The 15522-nt window shown below is 39.8% G+C and overlaps 2 protein-coding genes across 2 annotated transcripts; one reads left to right on the forward strand and one right to left on the reverse strand.

Moving 5' to 3' along the window:
• Positions 1-938: 938 nt before the first annotated feature.
• Positions 939-4841, reverse strand: LOC133455441 (G2/mitotic-specific cyclin-B1-like). The gene is made up of 9 exons (XM_061734488.1): positions 4749-4841; positions 4399-4524; positions 4116-4244; positions 3847-4032; positions 2888-3046; positions 2549-2785; positions 2324-2464; positions 1412-1522; positions 939-1325 (listed from the first exon to the last, which is right to left on the reverse strand). Exons 1-9 carry the CDS (start codon positions 4767-4769, stop codon positions 1206-1208), a joined length of 1230 nt encoding a protein of 409 aa, XP_061590472.1. The 5' UTR covers positions 4770-4841; the 3' UTR covers positions 939-1205.
• Positions 4842-7394: 2553 nt separating this feature from the next.
• Positions 7395-15137, forward strand: LOC133455444 (AN1-type zinc finger protein 5-like). The gene is made up of 6 exons (XM_061734490.1): positions 7395-7604; positions 10505-10689; positions 10802-10958; positions 12787-12878; positions 13280-13405; positions 13602-15137. Exons 2-6 carry the CDS (start codon positions 10533-10535, stop codon positions 13748-13750), a joined length of 681 nt encoding a protein of 226 aa, XP_061590474.1. The 5' UTR covers positions 7395-7604; positions 10505-10532; the 3' UTR covers positions 13751-15137.
• Positions 15138-15522: the final 385 nt, after the last annotated feature.

Raw genomic sequence — 15522 nt, forward strand, 5'->3', positions numbered from 1 at the left:
TCCCTCTGCCGCCGCTGGGAGGGGGCGGGCCTTGCTGGCGGGGGCGGGGGGGGGTTTCCTCCCGCCCTCTTCTGGCCCTCCGTGGGCCAGCTGGTGGCCTGGGTTTCTTCCTTGTCGGCTTCTGGTCTCTCGGGGTGCAGAGTTTCGCTCTCCCTCCTCCACTATAGTTACAGTTCAGGTAGAGCATCGTTTTGACCCCACACACACACAAGTTTTGGGGGACAGATAATCGCAGTAACCTAGTTTTGATTCAGTCTCAGGACCTGAAATTGTTGCTGCTTGTCTGTCCTGTCCGTTTGTTCCCCTCTTAAGGCTGAATTATTGTTCTGTGTTAAAACGCAGAGCCTACGCGGTAGGCTCTCCGTAGCCCGACGTGAACCTCCCCCAAAAAAAATTTTTAACTACACGCTGAGGCGACGCAGACCGAAAGGGCTGTGATTGGTTTGCTTGGTAGCAACGCATTTCCGGTTCCAGACTGCGCCATCCCCACCATTTTTAAACATCTTGTTGTCCAAAATTAACATGGACCAAGTCGAGGAGCGGCTCATTGAGGAAGGAAGAAAAGAAAAAAAAAAAAAAAAAAAAATCCATTAAGGACAAGAGCGCAACCCCTTAGCACTCTGGGGGGGGTATTGCACCACGGCGAAATGGAGTGAGAGCAGTCCGAAGGGTTCATGACAACGCCCTAGGCTCTGTGTTGGTTTAATGCAGAACCGTAAATCAGGCTTTACAGATTTCAAAGGCTTGTGTGCCCGTTGTGTGGTTCCCTGTTTTTCCCCCTCATTTCAGACTAGCAGCAGATGTCACCCACAACTACACACACATATATATATATATTTAAAAAAAAAAAAAAAAAAAATATGCCTTAGGTTTTTACCAACTGGTGTTAACCATTAATATATGTATGCAGATAAATAAAGAGAAAGACAACCTTATAGTCAAGATAAAAAAAATTTTAAATGCAATTTTCACAACACATTTAAAGCACTGTACACGTCATTTTCCATACATTAATAAGATAAGAAACTTTACATGTAATACAATATGTTAATGGCCAGAATACCTTCTTTACAAATGCCAAACATGTGAACTGGTGGTAGCTGATTTGGGGTAGCTAAGTCAACAGTTAAAAAAAAAAAAAGTAAGACATTTGGTTAAAAAAAACTCAATCAAATCCCATACAGTCACATCAAAGTTTGTACAAGTCAGCACAATGCGCCATACAGGCTACACTGCTTTGCAACATCTTTAATGAAAGAAGATTTGAGTTCAGACCTTTTTGCCATCTTCATGTGTTTTGAGCTGGAATATTTGGCTCTGATGGTCTGAAAGCAGGTAAAGAGTTCAAATTAGAAGACATGGCATTCATAGACTCAGCTAGCAGAAACAGAAAGTTGTCATTTCTACTTACCATGTGTTTTGTCAGCCCTTCAGTCACGTTGACAACATTCTTAGCAATGTGTGCCATGACAGGAATCAAACTATCTGCTGTGTAGTCCATGTAGTGCTGCAGTATCGCATCCTGAGGAAAAGTTAAACCACAATTAAGCTTGCCATCTTGCACGTTTAGTTAATTAATACTTAAGATTAGAGCTGGGCGGTATACCGGTTCATACCGAATACTGGTGTGTATTTTTCTTATGATATAAATTTCTCATATACCGTAATACCGGTGAGTATGTACAGTAGCGTACATAACGTTGGGAACGCCGCGCGGCGGAACATAGCGCCGCTGGACACCGTTTAGCAGTAGTGATGCACAGATTGTTCGGCCGAAAATGGCCAAAAAAAAAAACACTTCGGTGTTCGGTGGAATAAGTGGGGGGAAGAAAAAAAAAAAAAAAAAAAAAAGCGAACAATAACGGCGTTGTAATATAAGGAAATAGACTGGCCACTCCCGTACCGGTTGCGCACCACAAACATAAATCGTTGGCCAACCAAAAAGTAACCACATAAGAATTTTACCTAACATTCACCAGGAGGTGGAACCAAAACAACATAATGCTGGGAAGTTAAAAAATGTTCAGTTTCTTTTTTATGTTCAATATTTTCTACCTTGTAATTTTGTAAAAGATTTTTTTTCTTTGAAAAGAAAACCTAAATCAAATTTGATTTATGCATCCTCCTCATGACAGTAAAATAGGCCATTCTAAGCCAATTTACTGCAGCAATTCCTTTCCAAATCATTAGAAAATGTGGTTAAGACCCAGTTTTGCATTAAAAAAAAAAAAAAAAAAAAAAGTGAAACCGATATAATTTTGAAAAATACCATGATATAAATTTTTGGTCATACCGCCCAGCACTACTTAAAATGGTCACTCACCCATTCCCCAACACCCAGGACCTTCAGTGCAAGTGCTAAAGCAGCACATGCCACCCTAGAAGGTAGGAAATGAACCATTTCATAATCAACCATGGTCAGCTCCAGGAAATATTTTGCCAGGGTGTGTTGCTCAGCAGTTACCTAAACAGGGGGAGGTACAAACATCAGAATTTGGTAGTATACACCTATACACATACTCAGCAGAACGAAAGTGGTCATACAAACCCCATGCACTTTAGAAGCCCTTCTGAGGAACTGCAAGGGAAGAGGGCGGCCGAGCTTAAACTTGAGCACTCGCAGAATTTTCATCTCCATGTTTCTGATTTGAGCAGTCGTGTAAGTCTTGTCTGTCACAGCGGCAAAGGATGAGATCTCTGGGGGATAGATTTCCTCATATTTGCAGGCAAGGAACATGGCAGTCACTCCAACCAGTTGCAGCTGAGTCTTTTGGACCGGTTGGCACTGTGAGATGAGCAGGGAAAGCCAAGTTTGAGAGGCATCCGTTTCCAAGTTAACCAAAAGCCATGTACTTTGGACATAAAGCAGAGTTTTGAGTACACGCACCTGAAGAAAGCGATCAATTATTCCCACAGTCATGTACATAGTTTCCTGCAGCAAATGGAATTTGTCGCACACTTGTGCTAGCCAGTCAATGAGGATGGCTCTCATGTTACCAGTGATCTCACAGCCATCCATGTAGTTGGGTCTGACATCTAGCTCCACCTGAGGGTTTTTGGGGAAGAAAATGTTTAGAGTTGACTAGGGTTGGGCAAAAATATCGATATGGCAATATATCGCGATACTTTTCCAGCTGATTCAATATCGATATTCAAAATTTGAATATCAATTTTTTTTTATCCCCGATTTTTTCCCATTATATCACCCAGTGCTCCTACCTAAGTGACAGTCCTGGGCATTGCCACTCTACGAACCCTGGGAGGGCCCTGCACTGAGCTCAGGTTTATTTCATTTTATAATTTATTTTTCATACAACACAATTGCCTGTCCTTAAAAAATGAAAAATAATGGACAGGGGTTTATTTATTTATGGATTTATATCTATACTGACTAATCACGTTGCCTGTCCTTGGTTTTAGTACCATCTTTCTTGTGTTTATTATCATTTGCCACATAATTAAAGCAACCTCATACTAAATTTAATGTTAATTTCATATGATGTAAATAATATGAAAAACATATACAAATATGTAGTAACTTCAGCTTGTATAGTTATAATAAAACATTGTTTTGACTCAGTTTGTCCCATGAATTGTCACTATAATCTGATGAACGTGCAACTCGGATTTTAAGATCCATCACTATCATCTGATGTACATATATACAACTTGGATTTTAAGATGTGTAATGCATTTTTAAATTTTTCGGTGAACTATGTAGAATATAATAATCGGGATATCGCAATGTGTATCGTATCGTGGCTCAAGTATCGTGAGGTCCTTCCCAATACCCACCCCTAGAGTTGACGCAATACCAGATATTAGGATTTTTGATAGGTCTCTCACCTCAAGGTGACGAAGATATTTGTAGATATCTTTTACATATTGACAGCAGAGCATAGCGTTGTCCTGGTCATCTTCATCAACGTCCGGGATAGCGTTAAGACCGACGTCAGAAAATGCTTGGCATAGGTCAACCGCCTCGCAGCCAGCAGTTTCCATTGGCGTTGGGGATGCTGGCTCAGGTTGAGCCTACAAGAGTGAAAATACCTGTGTTTTTAAACCTCAGATGAACCACAGCCAGCATCACAATAGCAGCTGGAATTACAACTCACCACAATTTCAGGGGCAGGTTCAGCAGGGATGACAATTGTCTTTGGTTTGCAAACCACCGCCTTTGGTTTGAAAACCATGTTAGGTTTTGTGATAACTTTAGCCTTTTTTGCAGCCTCAGGCCTGACATTCTAGCACAGAATGAAAAAAAAGGTGTTAAGCCAGGGTAGGTGAGTGACTCTTTCCAGAACATCTGATTGTCATAAATACATGTGTCGTAGTGTAAAACTTTTTTTTTTTTTAAACATGAAATTGCTAAACTGGAAGACTTTACAGCTCATTTACCTTTTTCTGGACATCTCTGTTGACTTGAAGACTTGTAATTTGACCTAACACCACCCTAGGCTGGGTGGGTGCAGCAACCGAGCAGGTCTTCCCAGGGAGGTCAGTCCTGGCCAAAGCTGATTGACTCTGTGAAGAAAGACAAAGGCTTTTTCGTGTTGCATATTAATACAAAAGTTATGCCCCCCGCTCCTCACACCAGGCATCCATGACGGAAGCCTATCCGGAGCGATACACGAGGGGATTTTGCAAGTTCAAAAAAAAAAAAAAAAAAAAAAAAAACCATTAAATGCATTTTTACTTTACCCTAGTTTCCAGGTGAAAAGGCTAAATAAAGACCAAGAAGCACTTACTCTGGTGACTCGAAAAGCCATTTTCCAAAAAGGCGTCGCTTCTGCAAACACGCTTCAGCTCAGCAGTAATGGGGAACACTGAAGGATGAGCTCCTACAGCCTTGGTTTAAATCCTCGCTCGGAGAGAGCTGATTGGCTGGGAGCAAAACGTTCCAAGGATCTGATTGGTCCGCATTCGACGCGTTCCCAAGGCAACTCCTACAACCCGGAAGACCTTCTATTTATTTCCCTTTCCTGTTACGTATGCACAAATCTTAAAACTTTGTTTTTTTTTATTTTTCTCATAGTATTTTTTATTGCCCGTGCAGAATAGGCGAGAGCGATGTGGGCGTTTTCGTAAATGAAAATAACTTTTAAAGTGTGATTAAGAGGGATAAAGAGGGACATCCGTCCGTCCTCTCAAAACCACAAATGTACACATTGCTATAAAACCTCTTTGCCAAGTGCTTTTTTCTTAATAACAGCTCCCAGGTCTTGCCTAATCCCCTCTTGTTTTTTGTGCATATAAAGATGAGTTTACAAGTGATTATTTATTGTCGTTTGAGCTGCAGGAACCGCTTCGTTTGGATTATGGTGCATTACCGCCACCATCTGGTGTGTAAATCTGAATTCCGCCCAGTGAATGAAAGAATGAATTAAACATGATTTTGTGTTCTTTTGTAGTAAATAAATGAAGTCTTTTTAGAACTAGCGTGTCCAAATCTGTGCTATAATACTACCACATCCCCTCTCATTTCCTGTGGTTTTCATGTCACCTGTTTCCTTTGAATTTTGTAAAACCCCATCCTTGCCTTTCTTTCTTCAATGGCTTTTGCCATCTTTCCTTCATTTCCTGCATTATTGTGCTTTTTTATTTCTGCCAGATTGAAGAGGAAAAGTAGTCCAGCGGACTTAGTTTTTATTCGCCTCCTTCATAACCGTGTCTGCCTTCTCATTTCCTTTTAATCTAAAATGCATTGATGCTCATAAAAATAATGAAACTCCATTATATTAATTCTATATTGTTTACTAAATCTCAGTTATGATATCTTGTCTTCTTTCTGAAAAGGGTGATAAAAAGTGTCCAATGCTGAACAGAAGTCTGAAGAAATTATTGATCTTTATGTTCTTGTGTCTTCAAACATCTGAATAGATTGAATTAAATTCAATAATGCTTAATTAATCACTGAAGGGCAATCACATGATGCTGTAATCGTCATTATTTTAGTTTTTCAGAGTAATATATAGCTGTGAGCAGAAGAAGAAGAATCTGACTGAAGACACTGTTGCTCTGAATTCCTATCTTATGAAGAAGCTGCTCAATGCTGTCCATTATGTTTTTAATAATTTCGTATAAGGCTAATGCAAAAGTTTCTCCTGTGGACACTGAAAATTCATAATTCAGATTCCTCCCTGTTTGAATGCTAAACTCCAGAATAAGGGTAATAGGTATCTACATTTTATTGATCATATTCTTTGACGCATCTCTATGAATTTGGGCATAATTATCGATCATTATTTTGAATTGATTGATATATTGAAGTATTTTGTGCAAGTTAAAATTATTTTTCCTGTTTTTGTTTATCTCTACAGCAATTGCACTTTTTGATTAATATTTACTTGATGCATTTTCAGTGCTGTTGCTTTTTTAATTCACAGTTCCATTCCATCAATGTCCTTTTTTTTCCCTTTCCCCTAAGATGTAACTATTTCTGTTTATACATGACCCTGTTTGATTAGTAGTAGCTTGCTTTTCTCCTCTCATCTGCAGAGCTGACCACCACGGCTTGTCATGACCTTTGGATATGATATGAATACTTTATTACAGACTCAAAAGGTTCTATATAAAATACATAAAAATTACAGGTCACACATTAAAATACATGCAAACATCAATGTTTCCATAGTCCAGATGTGTAGCTTGTATCACTCCGTTTGATGTTAGTGAGTGCAGTTATTAGACAATTTTGTAAAGAGGTGTATAATAGGCTCTGGATAGATTTACTTTAACATCAGCTGTGCACATATGGAATCTACGGGCAAGCATGTTGGCCTGAGATACACGTGCAGAAAGGGTCAACAATATTTCCTGAGGTCACAAAACTTTTTTTTTCCCTCTTTTCTGTCGCCTCCACAGTTTCTCTAAACCACAGAAAATCCACGTGTTTTCGCAATGCCCTGAAATCGGGGTGACAGCCAACCCACTCCCTCATACGGAAGAGTATTAGGGCCATGCAGGAGAAAAAATATTTTAGAGGGGAAGATTTTTTTTATTGTGCACTTCGAGAAAAAAGTCGAAATGTCGAGACAAAAGTCGAAATGTCAAGAATAATGTTGAAATACAATTTCGTGAATAAAGTCGAAATTTCGCCTTTTTTCTCGACATTTCAACTTTTTTCTCGAGATTTTGACTTTTTTCTCGACATTTCGACTTTATTTTCGACATTTCGACTTTATTTTCGACATTTCGACTTTTTTCTCGAAGTGCATAATGAAAAAAAGATCTTATTTTTCTCCTGCTTCCGTACCCTCAAGCCTGAATTATGGTTCCGCGTTAAATCCACGCGTACCCTACGCCGGAAGGGGTACGCGTCGCCGGGCACCGTAACCATAAATCAGCTTTACGCGGAACCATAAATCAGCCTTAAGACCTCGCAATCCCAGTGTTTCCGTGACGTTCACCGGAAACAGAGACTGAAACACAAACCAACAAGCAGCAGAGCCCGGAGCCCGGAGGAGGACGTGGATCAGACCAGAGAGGCAGGAGTTGATGGAAACATAAGCTGGACCAGGTGCAGGTACCGACCCCCCTAGACGACCCTAGTCCAGCCAGGTCCTCCTGCAGCACCGGTACCAACCCCCCCTCACACCGAGCAGGTACGTGGACTATCTATCTACTATCTACGAACAGGAGCATGAAGAGTAAAGTTTGAGTTCAAAGAGGGTTTTGCTTCTCACGACCGGTCTGACTAATGTAACACGTGTCGAGGGAAACTTCTCCAACTACACGATCTTAATGTGATAACTTTACTGTTATATCCACTGGACTGAACCGCATGTTTATTCTCTGAACTGAAGTTCCTGCATGTTTCTGCAGAAGTTCTGGGGGTTTCCTCCTAATGTGATCACTATATCACCACAAGCCTTGATTTGTTCAGTTTTTGCGATGTTATCCATTGAGGGTTGATTGTTTGAATGCCAGAGGGTGAGTAAAGAGTGGACCGGTCCTGTTGTTTGGATTAAAACACGAAGGTCAGACAAAGCAGGGCTAGCATCACTGCTGTAGCATGCTAGCAGAAACCACTGATTTATGCTTCCGCGTTGCACCGACGCAGAGCCTCCGTACCGTACGGCGCGCCTCGCCGCGTACCCTACGCCGTGGGCTTCGCCGTAGATTTAACGCAGAAGCATAAATCCGGCTTTAGCCTGCTAGCATGACTCAGTGGTTTCAGCCTGGCCCGTAACGAGGACGCACCGACATGTTCACGGATAAATACACGAATACCACATGATCCCGCTAAAAATACCCCACAGGTCGGATAGTGTTTGTGGTTGAATGTCAGCTAGAAACATCTTCAAGCTCAGATGAAGATGCTCCTTCTGGTTTCACCTATTTGGTACTTTTATGATCTACAGGTGTTAAAAAGAAACCTAACCAAACCTTACTTATGATTAAAACCCCTAACCAAACCTTACTTATGATTAATAAACCTAACCAAACCTTACTTATGATTAAAACCCCTAACCAAACCTTAATTATGATTAAAAAACCAAACCTTACTTATGAATAAAACTCCTAACCAAACCTTACTTATGAATAAAACTCCTAACCAAACCTTACTTATGATTAAAACTCCTAACCAAACCTTACTTATGATTAACAAACCTAACCAAACCTTACTTATGAATAAAACTCCTAACCAAACCTTACTTATGAATAAAACTCCTAACCAAACCTTACTTATGATTAAAACTCCTAACCAAACCTTACTTTCAACACAAATGCATGGGCGTGTAGAATGCCCCATTATCTCTTCATTAAAGGATGAAATATGCCGTCAGACAGGTGTCATTTTCAAAGCGAGGATGGATGAACACCGGGATGAGTGTTGTTTTTTTGCTGTTTTTTTTTTTTGCAAAGTCCCTGTGTCATTTTTGTTGCCGGTTGTTCATAGTTGTACTATGGACGATCCTTTTGGGGACATATGCCGGTTTATGGCGCCCTCGGCTTTGAGGCTGATTAGCTCACTGGGGGTCTCCCCAGTTACTCATCTTGCAAATATAGGCCCTACCTGTGACCCGTCGTTACTCTCATCAGCTGTTTCCTTATTTTATTTTTTAAAACTCCCCTGGTGGGTTGTACTCGGGTCACATGATCAACGAATCGCTCCCCCGACTTGCCCCCCCCTTAGTTCTGTGACCTGTTTGTTAGATCTGACCCACGATTAAGTGTACCCTCTGAGGCGAGTTATTTGTGGGGCCAGCCCAGCACACATTCGACTGGCACATTTGATCATCTGCTGCATTCATCATCTGACTATTTTCTCAACAGCGGTAGCAGTAATCGCAATAATATGTCAAACACTAAAGATGTTTTTGTCAATTTTCTTCAACACCAAACCCGTCCTTTAATAAAAAAAAAAAAATCAGGCTGCCAATGTGTGCATTTCGCCTGCAATTTTAGGCATTTTAACATTGGGTGTCAATGGAGATTGACTTGATTTTGGAGGCAGCCCCCAATGGTCAGTCAGACAACTGCAGTATTTGTTTCTTCCCCATTAGACACAACACAGAAGTTGCAACATTGGTGGTTGCTGCTGACAGCTGGAACAAGATGTTCATGATTTAATCAGAGGTGTCTTCAGTATTCACATTCATTACTCAGGTAGAAGTACAGATACTAGAGTTTAAAAATACTCCTGTTGAAGTATCAACTCAAGTTTTTTACTCAAGTAAAAGTATAAAAGTACAGGTTTCAAAACTTCCTAAAGTATAAAAGTAATGTAAGGGGGGAAAAGCCATTAAGGATAAAAGCCATTGAAAATGAATGAATCTTAGTATAATGCAAATATATTAAAGCACCATATATGTGTACTATTGAGCATTAACATGTGTTTCAGAGAGCAGGAGATATGATGACTAGTTGCCTATAAGTATTGTAATGGTGCAAAAAGTCAAACTTCAGAGGCATGTTATCATTTATCCTAACCTTTATTGGAATGTACATCCAAGTTTAGTTGCAGGAATCTGAGGGAACGGATGTAAGAACAAAACTGGACAAGAACATCTGAAACAACCACAACCAAATTCACTCTTTCCGGATGGAGCAATTTAACTGGATAGTTTTTATTTAAAGGCCCAAATGAAATAGAGTAACGAGGCTGTTTTTAAAATGTAAGGAGTAAAAAGTACAGATAATTGCGTGAAAATGTAAGGAGTAAAAGTAAAAAGTCGTCTGAAAAATAATTACTCCAGTGAAGTATAGATAACCAAAATTTCTACTTAAGTAAGGTAACGAAGTATTTGTACTTCGTTACTTGACACCTGGATTTAATTTGCTGCAAACAACTTAATGAAGCTTGTATTATCAACGACAGTTACTTTGTTCTTGCGTTGTAGACAGAAAGAATAGAAACATCCTCAGGCTGAACTATCAAGATATTCCTGTGATCTGAAAGGCGAATGTATTGAGTTAATATTTTTCAAGTTTGATCAGTTTGAACAGGTCTGATTTTGATTTCTGTGGTTATAATAACAGTGGGCTTCTCTGTCTTCAGGTAAACTCAGTTGCTGGCAGACATCGCTATGGCCCAGGAGACCAATCAAAGCCCAATTCCCATGCTCTGTGCAACAGGCTGTGGTTTCTATGGCAACCCCAGGACTAATGGCATGTGTTCTGTGTGCCATAAGGAGCACATATCAAGACAGAACAATGGAGGACTTAGTTCTTTGGGTGCCGTAGGTAAGACTTGTGGCAGCTGTTTTTTTTTCTTTATTTCACACAATGTGTGCATAGGAATCCAACCTCTGCACTTTGTCTCCAGTGTTTGACTTGTTGAAACTTTTTTTCTCAGGCACCAGCAGTAGCTCCACAGCTGAAGTTTCTGCCATGCAGAGGTTGGAGGCCACTTTGAATAATGCTGCTGCAGCTGCAGCTGCTGCTGCAGAGGCGGCAGCTGAAGCGGCAGCTGAAGCTGCTTCTTCTGATGCTTCCATTACAGATACTCTCAGGTGAGGGACTTGATCAGTATGTTTTGCTATCTTAAAGAAAGTCAAGGCCAGCACTGTCCTCCCCAAGACACAGTCAGAAACAGAAACTCAAATTATTGCTTAAAGCCGGGCATACACTGTGCGATTATCGGCTCGTTTTGAGCTGATTTTCCACTCGTGCGACTATTTTTTGGATCGGGCCGGATTTCGACCCAATCGTTGGTCGTGCTCGTGCAGTAAACGTGGGGTAACAACCAGAGAGTAACACCTCACGACGAGCTCCCGATCACGAACCGTGTGCTCGCAAGAAAATCAAACGTGTTTGAAATCCTGGTCGCTCCTCGTGAAGGAATCGCACAGTTGAAGCAGCTACGACCCGATCGTACTCATCCTTTCACAGAGAGCATGCGCAATCTCTGATGTCACGTCAAAAACTATTATTTGTAGTTTAAAGTGTTGCAAATTCACATTACAAATCATGTTTTAATAGCAGAAAAAAAAAGACCGCATTTCCCACGTCCTGCCCAGACAATTCCTTGTCCAATCACGACGTTGTCTAATCTTTTTTCATTTATCGCCACACAGAATGGCACAAATTGCTAAAGGCTGATTTATGGTTCCGCGTTACACCAACGCAGAGCCTACGGCGTAGGGTACGCCGCCGATTTAACACGGAACCATAAATCAGCCTTCAGTGTGTGCTCTGTGTGCTGTTCTGAACTTCTGTGTTGTCTCATTTTGCTGGGACGTCGGGTCCCTCCGCTGAGACACAACTTTTGCGGTATGCCTTCATTGTTGTCTAAAAATGATGCGCAGTGCCCAACCAATCAGAAACGGTACAGATGTTTTGTGATTTTTTTTTTTATTTTTATTTTTTTTTTAATATATATATTTATAATTATAAAAAAAATAAAGGATCCCCAAGATCTAGTCGTGTAGTTTGACATGGGGCTGAATCAAACGATTTAGCCAGTATGCTCAGTCAGACTGATATTGATGTTTTAAAGGCCATGTATACACCTTAGTTAGCCTGTAGTCGAACTGAACTGGAGCTCTGGAAATCAAGCTTTAGCGCTTTTTTGCTAATTGTTCCAAGTAACTGGAAGAATACCAGAGCGAAAGGGTGTGAAGCGCCACCTAGCGTTGCAGAGTTGAACGCACCTCACTCTATAATTAGATTATTTTCTTGCACATGTACACCTGGATTTTTCTGAAGCTCCAGTTAAATCCTTAGCTCAGTTATTGCCAATAGCTTGATTTTAGATGTGACCGCACTAAGTGTTGCAGTGCTGTTTGTATGAAGAAAAATTTGCACCTTACTTCACCTAACAGAACCAAACTCTACAAGTGAAGAATTTCAACTAATAGATGCAGTTGATGCTGAGCTCTGATACAATGTGGGTTATACAGGACTGTCTCAGAAAATTAGAATATTGTGATAAAGTTCTTTATTTTCTGTAATGCAATTAAAAGAACAAAAATGTCATACATTCTGGATTCATTACAAATCAACTGAAATATTGCAAGCCTTTTATTATTTTAATATTGCTGATTATGGCTTACAGTTTAAGAATAAGATTCCCAGAATATTCAATTTTTTTTAGATAGGATATTTGAGTTTTCTTAAGCTGTAAGCCATGATCAGCAATATTAAAATAATAAAAGGCTTGTAATATTTCAGTTGATTTGTAATGAATCCAGAATGTATGACATGTTTGCATTACAGAAAATAAAGGACTTTATCACAATATTCTAATTTTCTGAGACAGTCCTGTATCTGTAGCTATCCAGACTTGTCTGTGACTATTTATTAAAAAAATGTTCTTCTTTCTTTTTTTATCCTTCACAGTGGGATCTCTGTAACACAACAAATGACTGAAATGAGTCTCTCATCTGAGGAGAAAGGAGCATCAGGAAGTAAAGTAAACGTCACAGAGCCAGGTGAGGACTAAAAATGGACACAAACGTGTGTGGGTGTAAAAATATTTTAGCAGTATGACCACTGTCATGTGCAGGGATGTGCTATGGTTAGAAGCAATAGCCAGAGCTGGCAGTGACGCCCATATCGTATTGACCCCTTCCAATTTTGGTCTTTCCATGCAGATCTTTCCATTTGGTTATTTTGAGGATACACTTTAAAAAAAAAAAAAAAGTGATGTTGTCTATTAGTTTTTTCCTGATACAATCTAATCATTTTATTTTACAATAAAAAATAATGTGATTATTATTTTGAATGAAGTTTTTTTTTAATACCAACGAGAGAGGTAGGCGTAGAAAATGTTTTTCTGCTGTACAATTAATACTTACAATTAATGAAATATTTTTTTCTGTGTCTCCAATAGTAAGTCAGCCTGTTTCCTTGTTAGTCCATCCCTCCACTGCTGGCAGTGAAGAAGTCAAGCTCCCAGAGCCCTCAAAACCCAAGAAGAACCGTTGCTTTATGTGTCGCAAAAAGGTTGGCCTGACAGGTGAGGCGTGAAGCAATCTGGGGGTACCTGCTAAAAACTTTAGTAGCTGAGATTGTTTTGACTTTCTGTTTCATAGCACAGTCAGAGAGCCAAAAGCACCCATTTAATAGCAGAGGTTTTAGGAGTGTTTAGAAAAAGCCCAAAGTGCCTACATGTTATTAAATTTGACTCCATCTGTCCCGTTTTGGTGTTTCAGGTTTTGGCTGTCGCTGTGGGAATCTGTTCTGTGGAATACACCGTTACTCTGATAAGCACAACTGTCCGTACGACTACAAATCTGAAGCTGCTGCCAAGATTCGCAAAGAGAACCCCATGATAGTTGCTGATAAGATCCAGAGAATATGATTCTGTTAGACTATGAATATCCAGAGCAATCAGCTTTTCAAAATGGACCTGAGCCCAGCCTGCCGTCTTTTTGTTTAGTTTCTTTTCTTTACCCCTTGTCACACATTTGGGAATTATCCTTCCAGTTAATTACAGTAATCCCTCGTTTTTCTCAAAGGTCACGTTCTAAAAAGAACCTGTGATTGGTGAAATCCATGGGATAACTAATATTAATTATTTCAGTGTACGCATTTGTTTTTTTTGTGTGAATCTAAAACTTTTGAAGCATTGTTGTGAACAAAGAAATACTGTGTATGTGGATGGAGTGGAGTGCTTCTATGTCATGTGGCTTGACTAAAGGAGGTTGCTGCAGAACACATCATTGTCCTAATAATGTTGTTAGTGGCCGCCCAGTCTGTGTGAGTTTTTTTTTTTTTTTTCTTCCCCCTCCTCCCCTGAAATTGCTTGAATAACTTGACGCTTCAACCCCGTTTGGATTCTGACTGTTCCTGCTGTTGGCTCACGTTGAGATCTCAGCTGTGCTTGCTCTCTGCTGGCTTGAGTAGCAAAGTGGATACTTCTTTCATCTTCCTTTTTAAAGGTCAGAGTTTAACCATCCTGCCTTGTTACTTTGTAGTTCTAAAATGCTTGTCTGTGCCGCTGGGATTCTGATCACCGTCAACCATCAACTCAGACACATCTTAAGACTTTAATGGCCTTTGCTCTTTGGGCCATATTCTTTTCCCCTACTGGAGTGTGTACTGCACTTGAAAAACAGTAGATGGGGAGAAAAAAAAAATATATATATTTTTTTCCTGCCATTGGACATGAGTTGATGCTGTGACCCTCTCATTGCAACTGTTTGGATGTTTTTGTTTTGTTTTGTTTTTTGAATAACCGTCCTCTGAAGTCTCACGAAGATACCGATCCCTGACTTTTGGATTCTGTAATGTTTTGTTGGGGTTTGAAAAAAAACAAACTTATTTAAACCTTCATTATACTTTTCAGAACAATGCTGACTTCTGTTGGATGTTTAATGACATGTAGCTTTAGGAACTGGTTTGTTGTCACTAACATTTTCCTGTTTCACTTCACTATTGAATTTTTGTTTTTGTTTTTTAACGTAATAATCAGTTTTTGGGGTGCCCAACTGTTTGGGGAGAATAGCTGGTGGAGGAATATTCTTTGAGCCTACCTGCTTGTGTGGTGCAGTAACTTAGTGTGAACTGTGTTGGTAGGTTTTCTAGTTTTCTTTCTTTTCAATGCCTTTTTTTTTTTTTTTCTCCGTAACAGCCCGTTTAGTTATGCAAGTTTGTACAAACTTTTATTTATATACTGCAGTGTGTGTGTGTGTGTGTGTGTGTGTGTGTAATCTGATGATTAACTGTAAATAAATTATGGTCAAAAATACAAAGAGTAAGCTTTTTTTCTTGAGATTTGGTCGCACCATGCTAATAATCCACGGGGCAGTCAGTATAGGTGAGTAAATATTTACTCAAAAGGCCTGAAACATGTTTTTGCAGGAATGTGGTCATTCCTGGTTGAAGTAGAATATATGGTTATTGTAGTGACTCAGTCCTGTACTGTATCACTACTGGCTGCAGCCTCTGATTGGAACGCCTTACAAAATACCCTTAAACTTTCTGTTCTCACCTCCATCTCCACCTTCAAACTACATCTTTTACTAAGTACAACTGATTCCTGTACTTGCCTTTAGTCCTCTTTCATGCATACTGACTGTTTGAATTACTTGATTAATTGTTTTTATCTTTTGTATTGTGTCTTTTTGTGTA

This window comes from Cololabis saira, chromosome 11, assembly GCF_033807715.1.
Source record: "Cololabis saira isolate AMF1-May2022 chromosome 11, fColSai1.1, whole genome shotgun sequence".
Taxonomy (NCBI): Eukaryota; Metazoa; Chordata; class Actinopteri; order Beloniformes; family Belonidae; genus Cololabis; species Cololabis saira.

Bases quoted from the DNA above. Each gene is read 5' to 3' on its own strand.
- LOC133455441 (XM_061734488.1), bottom strand. From the start codon at position 4,769: ATGGCTTTTCGAGTCACCAGA. The intron at 3,047-3,846 runs GTGAGAGACCTA...AAAAACCCTCAG, and splicing joins AATATCTTCGTCACCTTGAG to GTGGAGCTAGATGTCAGACC. The intron at 1,523-2,323 runs GTGAGTGACCAT...ACTTTTCCTCAG, and splicing joins TCCTGGGTGTTGGGGAATGG to GATGCGATACTGCAGCACTA.
- LOC133455444 (XM_061734490.1), top strand. From the start codon at position 10,533: ATGGCCCAGGAGACCAATCAAAGCCCAATTCCCATGCTCTGTGCAACA. The intron at 10,690-10,801 runs GTAAGACTTGTG...TTTTTTTCTCAG, and splicing joins TAGTTCTTTGGGTGCCGTAG to GCACCAGCAGTAGCTCCACA. The intron at 13,406-13,601 runs GTGAGGCGTGAA...TTGGTGTTTCAG, and splicing joins CAAAAAGGTTGGCCTGACAG to GTTTTGGCTGTCGCTGTGGG.